The sequence below is a fragment of the Schistocerca cancellata genome, chromosome 6, assembly GCF_023864275.1.
Source record: "Schistocerca cancellata isolate TAMUIC-IGC-003103 chromosome 6, iqSchCanc2.1, whole genome shotgun sequence".
Lineage (NCBI taxonomy): Eukaryota > Metazoa > Arthropoda > Insecta > Orthoptera > Acrididae > Schistocerca > Schistocerca cancellata.
The window spans coordinates 141,875,880-141,891,541 of NC_064631.1; the positions used below are offsets into that span (position 1 = coordinate 141,875,880).

General features: G+C 43.4%; 1 protein-coding gene across 1 annotated transcript in view; it reads left to right on the plus strand.

Moving 5' to 3' along the window:
• The window catches only part of LOC126190973 (sodium- and chloride-dependent glycine transporter 1-like), a 139,618-nt gene that overhangs the window by 17,803 nt on the left and 106,153 nt on the right, over positions 1-15,662 (plus strand). The window contains exon 2 of the mRNA XM_049931642.1: positions 3,090-3,140. Within this exon, the coding sequence (XP_049787599.1) occupies positions 3,090-3,140 (51 nt within the window). The remainder of the gene's footprint in view (positions 1-3,089; positions 3,141-15,662) is intronic.

Consider the following 15,662-nt stretch of genomic DNA (forward strand, 5'->3'; position numbering starts at 1 on the left):
TCGAACACCCGACAAGTCGTGCAGTTTCCGAAATGCTCGTGCTGAGGCTTCGGGCCAACACAGTCTGCACTCAGTCGAACTCAGATAGATTGCGCGCCTTCCCCATTATACACACGAACAGCAAGCTCACTGATACTCTGATACCACGTGCACTGAACGTGTATCTGACTAGCAGTCATTCCTTGCCTAGTGACGCTGCTCTCGCCTGGATGGGGCGATCGATAAAAGGTCGGTGGTCATAACGTTCTGGATCATCAGCGTAAATACACTCCTGGAAATGGAAAAAAGAACACATTGACACCGGTGTGTCAGACCCACCACACTTGCTCCGGACACTGCGAGAGGGCTGTACAAGCAATGATCACACGCACGGCACAGCGGACACACCAGGAACCGCGGTGTTGGCCGTCGAATGGCGCTAGCTGCGCAGCATTTGTGCACCGCCGCCGTCAGTGTCAGCCAGTTTGCCGTGGCATACGGAGCTCCATCGCAGTCTTTAACACTGGTAGCATGCCGCGACAGCGTGGACGTGAACCGTATGTGCAGTTGACGGACTTTGAGCGAGGGCGTATAGTGGGCATGCGGGAGGCCGGGTGGACGTACCGCCGAATTGCTCAACACGTGGGGCGTGAGGTCTCCACAGTACATCGATGTTGTCGCCAGTGGTCGGCGGAAGGTGCACGTGCCCGTCGACCTGGGACCGGACCGCAGCGACGCACGGATGCACGCCAAGACCGTAGGATCCTACGCAGTGCCGTAGGGGACCGCACCGCCACTTCCCAGCAAATTAGGGACACTGTTGCTCCTGGGGTATCGGCGAGGACCATTCGCAACCGTCTCCATGAAGCTGGGCTACGGTCCCGCACACCGTTAGGCCGTCTTCCGCTCACGCCCCAACATCGTGCAGCCCGCCTCCAGTGGTGTCGCGACAGGCGTGAATGGAGGGACGAATGGAGACGTGTCGTCTTCAGCGATGAGAGTCGTTCTGCCTTGGTGCCAATGATGGTCGTATGCGTGTTTGGCGCCGTGCAGGTGAGCGCCACAATCAGGACTGCATACGACCGAGGCACACAGGGCCAACACCCGGCATCATGGTGTGGGTAGCGATCTCCTACACTGGCCGTACACCACTGGTGATCGTCGAGGGGACACTGAATAGTGCACGGTACATCCAAACCGTCATCGAACCCATCGTTCTACCATTCCTAGACCGGCAAGGGAACTTGCTGTTCCAACAGGACAATGCACGTCCGCATGTATCCCGTGCCACCCAACGTGCTCTAGAAGGTGTAAGTCAACTACTCTGGCCAGCAAGATCTCCGGATCTGTCCCCCATTGAGCATGTTTGGGACTGGATGAAGCGTCGTCTCACGCGGTCTGCACGTCCAGCACGAACGCTGGTCCAACTGAGGCGCCAGGTGGAAATGGCATGGCAAGCCGTTCCACAGGACTACATCCAGCATCTCTACGATCGTCTCCATGGGAGAATAGCAGCCTGCATTGCTGCGAAAGGTGGATATACACTGTACTAGTGCCGACATTGTGCATGCTCTGTTGCCTGTGTCTATGTGCCTGTGGTTCTGTCAGTGTGATCATGTGATGTATCTGACCCCAGGAATGTGTCAATAAAGTTTCCCCTTCCTGGGACAATGAATTCACGGTGTTCTTATTTCAATTTCCAGGAGTGTATAACGTGTCGTGCGTAAGTAATCGGGCATATCAACTACTGTTCAGCTCAATTTTGCAATGTCTGCATTTTTAGAGTGCCTACATAGTACCGTGCAATGTCCTTCAGACATGCACCCGTGCTTGAAGATGCAGACGCTGCTGACGATCTACATCCAATGAAACAGGAGCGATGTATTTGCAACTGGCAAATACAATTACACATCAGCTCTACAATTTGTTAGTGACCCATGGAAATTAGTGCCGGATCCGCAGACCGGCCCGGGAACCCAGATTTCTCGCTTCAAACGAGCGAACAGCGAACCAACAGACGTGGCTTCGGTAAAAAAAAAAAAATCACCACTCAACTTTCATGTCCTGGGTCGGTGAGCCACGAACCTCGTAGCCCTCAGAACAGCCCCCACACGATCCAACACTGCATAGAGACCGCCAGCGGGCCTGGCCGGCTGCGCCGTGCGGAGACTTGCTCGCTACTCCGCTCCAACCGACCGACTGGCTGCACACCGACAAGCCGTAACTATAAGCACCAGACCAAAGATGGCATATGGTGCAAATATCTATACACACCGCTGCTGCCACACGTAGAAAGAGGAGGAACCGCAGTATCCACGGGAAACCAAACGCAGAGTAACAGGCAAGTTTTAAAGCAACACATAAGCCGGGGTCAGCACGGCTCGGCCGCCTTATGTGTGCGTTCGCGTTCCCACCTCTTGCTATACGGGGGAACGTCCAGCGTTCTCGAATACGATCGTTTTGCTGGCCCACGTGTTATAGCGTGGGGAGGCATAATGCTGCATGGGCGTACTGACCTTCAAATCGTTGAACACGATATACTCACCTGTCAACGTTATTATGACACTGTACTCTTTTTCCGTTAGCATATTTTCAGGGCTGCATTGGGCTCTGACTTCAGCCAGCTGAAATTTGAACCAAGACAGAGAGGTACGCAATCGAAAAGTTCACATTTCAGCTACAGTTAATCTAACCAAGACATATCAAATGGCTCCTGCCGCTGGAGGTTCGAGTCCTCCCTCGGGCTTGGCTGTGTGTGTTGTTCTTAGTATAAGTTAGATTAAGTTAGTTTAAGTAGTGTGTAGGTCTAGGGACCGACGACCTCAGCAGTTGGGTCCCTTAGGAAATCGCAAACGCGCACACATTTCAAATACTTTTCACCTAGCCAAGAAACAATTTCATACTGAAGTCAGCGGCGGTTCGTAAGCACGCATTCGAAATCAACTGACAATCGGCTAATTTTCGGATCCATGTGTAGTGGAACATGTTTCCTTTTATTACTACACTTTTTCATTCACGCAAGTTTTTGCTATTAGTCGTGATAAAGCCTGTATATCTCTGTAATTTCATACGTCATACAACACCAGTTAATTTGTTTCGTTTTGTTGCAGGAGCTTCCCCTCAGTGGTAAAATTACCGCAGTTGATGCAGACAAGACGAAGGTAAGTACTCGGAACAGAAACTCATGTTACGAACATCTATGAACAAACCTTTTTACAAATACTTAGGAAACGTTGTTGGGTGCGTCAGTTACTGCTTAATCGTCAGCAAAAAAATCGGTAAATCTGCAGTGAATAACTCTTAACCTAGTGTATTTTGCGCGGGTGGAGTGACGATATTACACGAACATGAAAGCTGCTCTAATGGACTCCATTGATTAGTACGTACTAAGTGGTGCAGTAGTTAGCACACTGGCCTCGCATTCGGGAGGAACGAGGTTCAAAACACCGTCCGACCAGCCTGGTTTAAATTTCTAGCTGCCCGCCTTAATCGACTAGTGCAAATTCCAGGAGGCTCCCTTCGAAAGGGACACTGCCTGCCAACTGCCTTCCCCGCCCCCACACTACCCGAGCCTGTGCTCCGTTTCTAATGATCTCGTCGTTGACGGAACGTTAAATTTTACTCTTCCTTCTTTTCTTCTGTCTGAACTATGTCCGGTCCTCGCAATGGAATCCAACTGTTTCGCTATCCTGTCTACTCTCGTATTCTCATTATCGTCGTCCGGTTAGTTTATTTCGCTAACAATATAAACTTCAGGGGCTATGTCCCAACTAGAGTTAAGATTATTAATAACAAATGAATTTTGCGAATCACGTATTTATAAAATATAACCTTGGAAAAGTAAGAGCGAAAAAGCAGTCAAGACAAAATGAAAGACAATCAGAGAATCAAACATGGAAGTAAAGAGAGAATAAAGTAACGAGCATGACAAAAAAATATTATGTATAGGAAGTGTTCGGATACTTCATACAATATGTTATATACTATACATACACAAATAATAATAATAAGGATATCAGTCAGTATTGCTTCCCCAAAACTCCTTGCAGTTCATTGAGTTTATATCCCTAATTCGGCAACAGATTTCTTTAAAACTAAAAACATTTAAATGGCTATTCGACGTAAAAAAGTACGCAAGTTGTTCAATAGTGATTTCGATCCAATTACCAGTTATTGTAGCAAACTGATGAATAATACGGTGACACTTCACGACTTGCCACTCTGACGTCTTAACCTTTCATGCAGTCGATAAGGTGAATTTAGATGTCGTAACGAATTTAGTGAGGTCATTATGTTCCCGTGTTAGGAAGGTTGAACAAAACCGGAGACAATCAACGAGATGATATACACTTATTGGTAGGTTGTAGCATCTCATAAGATACTCACAAGGTGGAACGTCTACTTCAGATGTGACCAGAATTTCGTGCAAAAAGATCACACTCTAAGGCAACTACTGTTGTGCAATGTTTGGTATACCGTTTCACAATTAAATATAGCCGTTTAGAGGACTGTTAAATGGTAGTTGGACAACTAGATCGATACGTCAATATCTATTGCTCAGAGATCGCAAACAATGTCACAAAGCAAAAGACGTATTATTAAAAGTGGCCATGTACAGCAGTGAAGGATTGTATCTCACAGCATACGTGGTGGCGTTAAAGAATCCTTCATTACATTGTTCTTTCTGATAAATGATATAGCTCACTGCAAAGTTGATGAAACGCCACAATAATTTAAACAGAAATGACGGCTACAAATCGCGAACAGCCTGGTTACAGTACTCAAGGAAGCTCGATGCGCCACGATTACTTGTAAGGCCATAGTATTAACAAAATGTAAACTTTATCAGGCATATTCTTGACGAAGGCCGTGTACAGTACGGCTAAGCGTTGTATGTTCATGTAGTGGACCTTGGTGTATTTCGGGGCGATTTGAAGTGTATTATGCCCAGCTTTTGACAATGTTGACTGGAATACTCTCTTTCAAATTCTGAAGGTGGCAGGGGTAAAATACAGGGAGCGAAAGGCTATTTACAATTTGTACAGAAACCAGATGGCAGTTATAAGAGTCGAGGGACATGAAAGGGAAGCAGTGGTTGGGAAGGGAGTAAGACAGGGTTGTAGCCTCTCCCCGATGTTATTCAATCTGTATATTGAGCAAGCAGTAAAGGAAACAAAAGAAAAATTCGGAGTAGGTATTAAAATCCATGGAGAAGAAATAAAAACGTTGAGGTTCGCCGATGACATTGTAATTCTGTCAGAGACAGCAAAGGACTTGGAAGAGCAGTTGAACGGAATGGATGGTGTCTTGAAGGGAGGATATAAGATGAACATCAACAAAAGCAAAACGAGGATAATGGAATGTACTCGAATTAAGTCGGGTGATGTTGAGGGTATTAGATTAGGAAATGAGACACTTAAAGTAGTAAAGGAGTTTTGCTATCTGGGGAGCAAAATAACTGATGATGGTCGAAGTAGAGAGGATATCAAATGTAGACTGGCAATGGCAAGGAAATCGTTTCTGAAGAAGAGAAATTTGTTAACATCGAGTATAGATTTAAGCGTCAGGAAGTCATTTCTGAAAGTATTTGTATGGAGTGTAGCCATGTATGGAAGTAAAACATGGACGGTAAATAGTTTGGACAAGAAGAGAATAGAAGCTTTCGAAATGTGGTGCTACAGAAGAATGCTGAAGATTAGATGGGTAGATCACATAACTAATGAGGAAGTATTGAATCGGATTGGGGAGAAGAGAAGTTGGTGGCACAACTTGACCAGAAGAAGGGATCGGTTGGTAGGACATGTTCTGAGGCATCAAGGGATCACCAATTTAGTATTGGAGGGCAGCGTGGAGGGTAAAAATCGTAGGGGGAGACCAAGAGATGAATACACTAAGCAGATTCAGAAGGATGTAGGTTGCAGTAGGTACTGGGAGATGAAGAAGCTTGCACAGGATAGAGTAGCATGGAGAGCTGCATCAAACCAGTCTCAGGACTGAAGACCACAACAACAACAACAACATGCCCAGGGTGTATTCCTTCTACAGGGAAGAGAATCATGTGGACTGTGAAAGGAGATTATTACTGTTCCATTATTTTATTTTCCCAGAGTATTTTAACAACTTCGCATGTCTGCCTTCGAGGTAATAGACAGTGGGACAGCGCTGTCCTCCTCGTCAGTCCAATACTTATCCATTCTAACCGGAGCTTTCTCCGCCACATCTACCTACTCGCACCTAAGAACAGACAGATCACATGCAATCTACAGCTCCATCTACATTTATACTCCGCTAGCCACCAAGCGGTGTGTGGCGGAGGGCACAATTCGCACCTAAGTCAAATTCCGCAGCCCCCCCCCCCCCCCCGCCCTGTTCGACTCGCGGTCCGCGCGGGGGAAAAACGACTGTCTGAACGCCTCAGTACGAGCTCTAATTTCCCTTATCTTTGAATGGTGATCATTCGGCGATTTGAAAGTTGGTGGTAATAATACATGCTCTACATCCTCGGTGAAGATCGGATTTCGGAATTTAGTGAGCAGCCCCTTCCGTTTAGCGCGTCGCCTGTCTGCAAGTGTGTCCCACTTCAATATTTCTATGAGATTTGTAACGCTCTCGCGATGGCTAAATGTACCAGTCACTAATCTTTCCGCTCTTCTTTGGACCTTCTCAATTTCTTGAATCAGACCCAACTGGTAAGGGTCCCATACAGACGAACAATACTCTTAAGACTGGACGAACTAACGTATTGTAAGCCATTTCCTTTGTTGAAGGACTGCATCGCTTCAGGATTCTACCAATAAACCGCAATCTAGAGTTCGCCTTGCACGCTACTTGTGTAATCTGATCATTCCATCTGAGATCATTTCGAATAGTCACACCCAGATAGTTGACGGATGTTACCACTTCCAAAGACTGGGCATTTATTTTGTACTCGTACATTAATGGGGATTTTCGCCTTGTTATACGCAGTAGGTTACACTTACTAATATTGAGAGATAACTGCCAGTCATTACACCACGCATTTATTTTCTGCGAATCCTCATTGATTTGTTCACATCTTTCGTGTGATACTACTTTCCTGTAGACTACAGCATCATCAGCAAATAATCTAATGCCGCTGTCAATACCATCAACCAGATCGTTTATGTAAATCGTAAAAAGCAGCGGACCTATTACGCTGCCCTGGGGTACACCTGAAGTAACGCTTGTTTCTGTTGAAGTAATTCCATTCAGCACGCTATACTGCTCTCTGTCTGTTAGAAAACTTTCTATCCAACCGCATATGTCATCGGATAGACCGTAAGCGCGCACTTTTTGGAGCAAGCGACAGTGCGGAACTAAGTCGAACGCCTTTCGAAAGTCGAGAAATATGGCAGTCAAATAAAACAGGGGGAGCAGATTACACTCCTGTGGAAATTAAGTAATGGTGAAGCGTAGGTCGAAGTTTAAGAGAACCATGAGAAAGAATCATTGTGAAACGAAGTGGAATATTAAACTATTGAGGCATAAAGATGTGTACTTAAAGTTCTCTTAGGTTGTAGATACTACAACGGTAAATACTATCTGAGTACAAATAAACCGCCCAGGAGCAACCACAGCAGTGAGATAGACCAATGTAGGTATAAGAAAGGAAATGCGACGAAATTTTTGGCAACATATAAAATCAATAGAAAGCACACAGAAGCTAAAGCGAAATGACTGCTGGATTCGGAAGAAATCGAAAAGGGAATTGCGATCGGAGGAACAGATTCAGCATACAGAAAAAACTACTTTCGGGTAAATTAAATATAAAATGTCTCGATCGGGAAGACAAAGGAGAGAGTCAGATTTTGAAAGACTTTCGGACGACTAGCAGTCAAACAAAACAGGGGGGAGCAGATAACACTCCTGTGGAATTTCTAAAACCATTGGAGAAAGTACCAACAAAAACGATTATTGAAGTTAACTTGCAGAGACGGGGAATATCATCAGACTTTCTGAAAAATATCATCAACACAATTCCGAAAATAAGAATAGTGTGAATTGCCGTGTAATAAACTTAAAAACTCATGCATCCAAGTTGCAGACAAAAGTAATAATAAACAAAAGAATGGAAAAGAAAATTGAGGATCTGTTAGACTACGATTAGTTTGGCTTTAGATGCGGTAAAGGCACCAGAGAGCCAATTTCATATGCTCTGTCGACCTATGAAAAGCGTTCAACAATATATACAGTATATGGAAGATACTTAATGTACAAAACGCACAAGGACCCAAAGGGGGAATAAGAATGCAAGATCAAGAGAGATGTGCTACGATTGAAAAGAGCGCAAAGCACGGACGCAACCTTTCTACTCTGCTATTCAAGATGTGCATTGAAAATCCAACGGAAGAAATAAAAGAACGTTTCAGAAGTGAGATTAAAATCCATGGTGGAAAAATGTCAACGACAAACTTCGATCATTACAAGGCAATCCTCTGTGAACGTGAGGAAGAATTACGCGACTTGATGAATGGAATGAACAGCCTACTGAACACAGTACATAGATTGAGAGTAACTAAAAGAAACACAAAAAGTGTTAAGGAACAACGAAAATGAGATTAGCGACAAACTTAGCATTAAAATTAGGGCCCAGTTGTTAGACAAACTGAAGGAATTCTGCTACCTTAGAAGCAAAATAATGCGTGACGGACGAACCAAATAGGACATAAGAAGCAGATATAACACAGGCAACGAAAAGAATTCTACTTGTGTCAAAAGAAAGAGAACAGATTGGAATATATCGAAATAAAAATCAGTTAAGCGATGGGTGCTACTTTGAGATCAAGCGATTGACAATGAAAACAAAAACAGAACCAAGAGGGTGAACGAAAAAAACAAATTGTTAACCATCCTCAATAGAAAAAATAGCACCTCGGCATTCTTCCCTTATTATGGCTCGCTCATTAAATCGCCACAACGCCAACTTTCTGCAATACTGGATTACAAATTTCCTCTTAGTATCGAATATTGCGTTAGTCTTTTTTGTGTCTTCCGTAAATACATGTAGCTTGAAAGACATGCGTTCTTTTGCAGTGCTCAGCACTTTAGCTGACTCTCTGAGTTTGCATATCTCTTCACACATCTTGTATCATGTCCACAGTTTATTATCCACGAGTAATGACTAACGGCATAAATGAATAATACAAAAAGTATCAACCGTGTCCATGAAAAATAGAACAAGAAACAAACCAATAACACATTTCCTGACAAAAATGCGAAGCACACAGAAGGGTAGAGGGAAATGAAATGAAACTTCGAATTGGGAGGACACGTGGTATTACAGAAATTACAGAATCGAGTTGAATTTACAAAGGACTAGCAGTATTACCCCATTCAGTACGACATTGCACCTCCCCTGGTCTAGACGCAAGCACTGCTTCGGTTGGGAAGCGCCTCATAAACCCTTTGTTTTTTCTCCTGAGGCATGCTAACCCACAACTGTAGTAATTGGTCCTTGATATCCTGGATATTGGCAGAGGGACGGAGTTGATGTCCGAGCTGGTCCCGCACATGTTCTGTCGGGAGCAGACCTGGGATTCTTGCTGGACACAGGAATACCTCACCATCAAACAGTTGGAAACTTCTTTATTTAAATGAGTGTGTCTGTACTTAAATTGCAGAATGACTAAGAAGATGAAACTCTTACATTATTTGATTCGAAAACAGCTGAGTAAAACTGAACGCACTGAGCCTACTTTCTCTTTTCTTTTTCATATCATGTCAACACTGACCCACAATATTGTAGCGCAACATAGTCTGACTGCTCAAATAATTACAACCTGACTTCAAATAATTAATTCAAAAGAATGGCCCTGACTATAAAGAAATCTTAACAATAACCTATACATTTCATTAAGCACTTACCTTACAAAAATCATCATCACGCGAACTACTGCAATACAGCGAGCGTAAATACCGCCAGCCAAATAAAAGATGCTAACTACTAAAGCCACTAACTACTAATAGGAACGTGGTTAGCAAAGGAAAGATTTTGTTGCAACCCAAATAATGTATTTTTTACGTTAATAATGTGACATCCAGTTCAAACACGATTATAAATCGTCATTGACATCTAGTACAAAGCTATGTAACCATGAGTAGTATTCAGTCTCCAAGTCGAACATGTACAGATCGTTGCCTACGCTAACACTTCAGACCTCTACCCCCAGCAATGCTAACTTCTCACATCTAACATCCATCACTGCTGGCGGCTAACTTCCAGCTGCCCAACACTACTGGCAACGAGCCCAACCAGCCACAGAGTCACTTACAAAGAAAGAGTAGTCAGAGATCCAATGTAAAGCGTTACACAGCGCTGCCAACACAGAAGCAGGCCCCTCACATAGCCCCCCTGCTCCCCACAAAAAAATTTTACTATTTATTTTGGGCAGTGGCCAGGATAAATTTGTTAAAAAATTTTATATTAACAATATCAAATAGATCAAATGCACACAATTATTAATGCATTGTTGGTCAAGAGCAAATGTTGTCCTCACAGTCCCTAAAGACAGTCCTAATCATATACCAGAGAAGTAGTCTATGACAGTTTCATGCACGAAGTCTGAGAAGTAAAAGTAAATGCACACGCAAGTAGTGGACCTCCATGCAGTCTTGAAGAAGTGTTGTCCTCCCAAGTGAAACACAGTGCTGACTCTTGACATGAATATTGGTAATGGGCCACAACAGAGCAAACCCACAGCAGAGTCAGTCGAAGTCTTGAAGAATATTGGTAGAATTAGTAGGTCACTACAGAGCAGACCCACAGTATTTCTTGTAGAGCTTATGGTAGAAGTGGGCCACCAAGGGTGCAGACCCACTGTAGTCCTTGTAGAGATGGCCAGCAGCCGTCCATTGCGACTGTGCGTGTGCACAATCACAGTTGAAGAATCTTGCGGATAAGAAAACAAGTCCATAAACCACCACTTGTGCACTCACCAATTTTTTTTTTGCATTGTCCTTAGAACCAGAAATGTTGTTAACCAGTCCCTTACGGAATGGTCAACACACGTCCAAACACTAACACAGTCATTTAGCCTAAGATTTTACACATACAATACGACCGACAGAAATATGTGCAGTAAAATGAATCCCTACTATTTACTTAATTTTAAGAACTGGTGCCTATACAATTTACAATTTTACAGCATAAGAATACAATTACAAAGGTACAAAAAACATCATTAAAAACATGATAATATAGATAACATTTATAGTAATACAGGCTTTACAAAGGAACAGAAATAAGCATATACATGAGTATTCCAGGAATTGTGAGATAAGTAAATAAATGATAAATGAGAAAGTCCATTGAAATATTTACTTGACTCATTAGCATTAAAAGAAGACAGAACAGAATAAATAATGTCTAAACATTTTTCTAAAGTAAAGAATATTTTATATTTGAGGATAACTGTATTCCCCATCATAGTAAATGCAGCTTAGTACTAGAAGAGAAAAATTTAGTTAATCTTATCAGGTAAATACACAGAGACAGGAAAAACACAGATACACAGGGGTACACATAAACACATAGCGGAACAACACAAAAGGAAAGGAGAGGGTTTGTTTTCAGTGTAACATTTGGTACTGCAGTGCTTGTGATACTTCATTTCCAATCAAAACTTCGTTTTCCCACAGATCTTTTCTTCTTATTTCAACAATTGTTCCTACAGAGAAAAATCCTATCTAAGCATGTTTTCTGTATTTACTTTCATATTTCTTACCTCATCATTTATTTTCATTATCTTACCTCATCATTTGTTTCCAAGAAGATCCTACCTAAACCTGTTGTCCCCAAACCCTACTTATCATTTCATTTCCTCCTTCAAAATAACTATTCCTCAAAATACAATACTGTTTGGCCAAACCTTTTTTTTAGGCTCTCAGTACATTTCTTCCCAACTCATCAAACTCATTCTCTTATATAGCCTACCGCTCTTAAGCTAACTTAAATCTACTGAGCTCACATACATAAACTAGAGAACGAGGCAATGCAGCAGCACAAAACAAGTAACACAGACAGCAATGACAAAAATTGCAAATTGGCTAAGCAAGCAGCAGTAATCTAAATCAGCAAAGCAAATGCAACATTACAACTAATGTAAGGCAATATGCAGCAAGCAAGAAAAATAAATCAGTGGCAAAACTGGCTTATAAGAGTAGGACAATGTCAGGCAAATGGCAGCAGCAAATGCTGCAAATACCTAAAGATCACAAACCACAAGCAGGAAAAATATTACAGCAAAGATAGCAATGCAGATAAGGGAATGTCTATTTACATCTTAATGCCTACGTCACATCTTAACACTAAAGTGATGCACCACAACAAGCTATGCTACCAAAAAATTACCAATTCCTTGAAAAGGAAATTATGTATACAATTCCTGTTATCAATCACTTCTCCTTCTTATGCTTCTTTCGTTTCGTAGTGCTCCCTTTTTTAAGAATGTAGATCATAAAATTATTATTTAATAGATCTGTAGATAGAAAGTGTGTACATTAGTATATGTATTAAATTTTATTTTACAAACCAATGCTACAGCGCAACTAGAAACTAGAAATAAAGTAAAATAAACAAATATGTAGAAGGCAAAGCATAAAAACACCATTCAATAGCCATATAGCATTTCATAAGCCAGTAAAAGTTCTCTCAACTCTCGTAGAAAGACACTTGTCATAATCAGGTATGTAGAAGTCAAAATATTCCTCATCACTGCATAAGCATTTCAGTAAATAGCGCAAAGTGCGAGCTGCACAGTGTAATCATATGTTTCCAAGCAATAGCGTGTCATGCTTGTGATGCATTCTGCAAAGAAATGTCAATAACGAGATCAACAGCCACTCTTTTCTACAACGATGCGAGCGCTTGCAGAAGTGTGGGTAGCTTCAAAGCGGCTAAAGCAGCACAAGGAAAGTTAAAAGTCCACACAACAATAAATATATTTCAAAGCACGCAGCGCACAGCCTAGCGCAGTGTTACGTCGAGGTCACACACACACTTTAGCGAAATATTTACGACAGCAGTCTCTACTGCAATGACAGCTTGATACCAGTAAAAAATTTCACAGGTTGAAAATTTACATTAGAAGTGTATAGAAACGAAATCTCATGACTAATAGTCTCCAAAAATGTCCGTCGGCATTGTGATACTCGCATTCACATACACTCCTGGAAATTGAAATAAGAACACCGTGAATTCATTGTTCCAGGAAGGGGAAACTTTATTGACACATTCCTGGGGTCAGATACATCACATGATCACACTGACAGAACCACAGGCACATAGACACAGGCAACAGAGCATGCACAATGTCGGCACTAGTACAGTGTATATCCACCTTTCGCAGCAATGCAGGCTGCTATTCTCCCATGGAGACGATCGTAGAGATGCTGGATGTTGTCCTGTGGAACGGCTTGCCATGCCATTTCCACCTGGCGCCTCAGTTGGACCAGCGTTCGTGCTGGACGTGCAGACCGCGTGAGACGACGTTTCATCCAGTCCCAAACATGCTCAATGGGGGACAGATCCGGAGATCTTGCTGGCCAGGGTAGTTGACTTACACCTTCTAGAGCACGTTGGGTGGCACGGGATACATGCGGACGTCCATTGTCCTGTTGGAACAGCAAGTTCCCTTGCCGGTCTAGGAATGGTAGAACGATGGGTTCGATGACGGTTTGGATGTACCGTGCACTATTCAGTGTCCCCTCGACGATCACCAGTGGTGTACGGCCAGTGTAGGAGATCGCTCCCCACACCATGATGCCGGGTGTTGGCCCTGTGTGCCTCGGTCGTATGCAGTCCTGATTGTGGCGCTCACCTGCACGGCGCCAAACACGCATACGACCATCATTGGCACCAAGGCAGAAGCGACTCTCATCGCTGAAGACGACACGTCTCCATTCGTCCCTCCATTCACGCCTGTCGCGACACCACTGGAGGCGGGCTGCACGATGTTGGGGCGTGAGCGGAAGACGGCCTAACGGTGTGCGGGACCGTAGCCCAGCTTCATGGAGACGGTTGCGAATGGTCCTCGCCGATACCCCAGGAGCAACAGTGTCCCTAATTTGCTGGGAAGTGGCGGTGCGGTCCCCTACGGCACTGCGTAGGATCCTACGGTCTTGGCGTGCATCCGTGCGTCGCTGCGGTCCGGTCCCAGGTCGACGGACACGTGCACCTTCCGCCGACCACTGGCGACAGCATCGATGTACTGTGGAGACCTCACGCCCCACGTGTTGAGCAATTCGGCGGTACGTCCACTCGGCCTCCCGCATGCCCACTATACGCCCTCGCTCAAAGTCCGTCAACTGCACATACGGTTCACGTCCACGCTGTCGTGGCATGCTACCAGTGTTAAAGACTGCGATGGAGCTCCGTATGCCACGGCAAACTGGCTGACACTGACGGCGGCGGTGCACAAATGCTGCGCAGCTAGCGCCATTCGACGGCCAACACCGCGGTTCCTGGTGTGTCCGCTGTGCCGTGCGTGTGATCATTGCTTGTACAGCCCTCTCGCAGTGTCCGGAGCAAGTATGGTGGGTCTGACACACCGGTGTCAATGTGTTCTTTTTTCCATTTCCAGGAGTGTATATTCACATCTCATAACTTTTCACGTACGATTCTATAATAACATCTCATAACAGATCAGTCACATCTCTAAATCGTCGTAGCTTCCTTAAATGATCTCAAAACCTCTAAAAACAGATCTCTGCTCGCTTCAATAGAGTCATCTACCTCAAACGTACTTCAAAAATCATCATCCCACACAAAATGCGTCACTCAAATCTCTTGTAGTATCACAGTCGCTCCTAAAGTAAATGCAAAAAGTTCCCAAAATGCAGACAAAGTACAATTTTCGAAATGTGAAGTAATCTAACTGTGTAATTACATAAATATGAGTCACTGATGTAGTAAAAAAAAGTTTATCTCTCTCAGTTAAATGATCAGATAGCTGTGTAATTGTGTGTTAGAGAAATATGGTGCCGATTTATGAAGTTGTATAAGCAAATATCATATTAGCTAAGGCTCCTTGCGTCTGCCACACGCACGGTACACAACATAAGCATGTACCCCCCTGAGGGTTAATGTCATTATACCCTCTGATGTTACAGATAACGACAACAGAATGAAATGTATCGCCAAAAATATTCTCTGTATCATAGTAGTTCTAAAATATTTCTAAAAATATTCCAAGTACGGAAGATAATCACTCAAATACTTGTCATGTAGCGCTAAACTATGCATCTTGCTGTAAGATAATTACTGTCATTGGCTAACAGTAAAAATGTGCCAAGTGTCGTAGTTATCGTCGTTCACAAGCATTATCATGACCAAGAAAGTATTGTACTGTAACGTGTTGTTGTGTTAGATGCAATTTCTTTATTCAAATGAGTGTGTCTGTACTTAAATTGCAGAATGACTGCTAAGATGAAACTTCTACGTTATTTGATTCTGAAACAGCTGAGTAAAACTGAATGTACTAAGCCTACTTTCTCTTTACTCTTTTTTACCATGTCATCACTGACCCACAATATTCTAGCGCAGCACAATCTGACCTCAGCTGGAGGTGAACAGCCAGCAGTGATGGATGTTAAATGTGAGAAGTTAGCATTGATGGAGGGTAGAGGTCTGAAGTGTTAGCGTAGGCTAACGATTTGTACATGTTCGA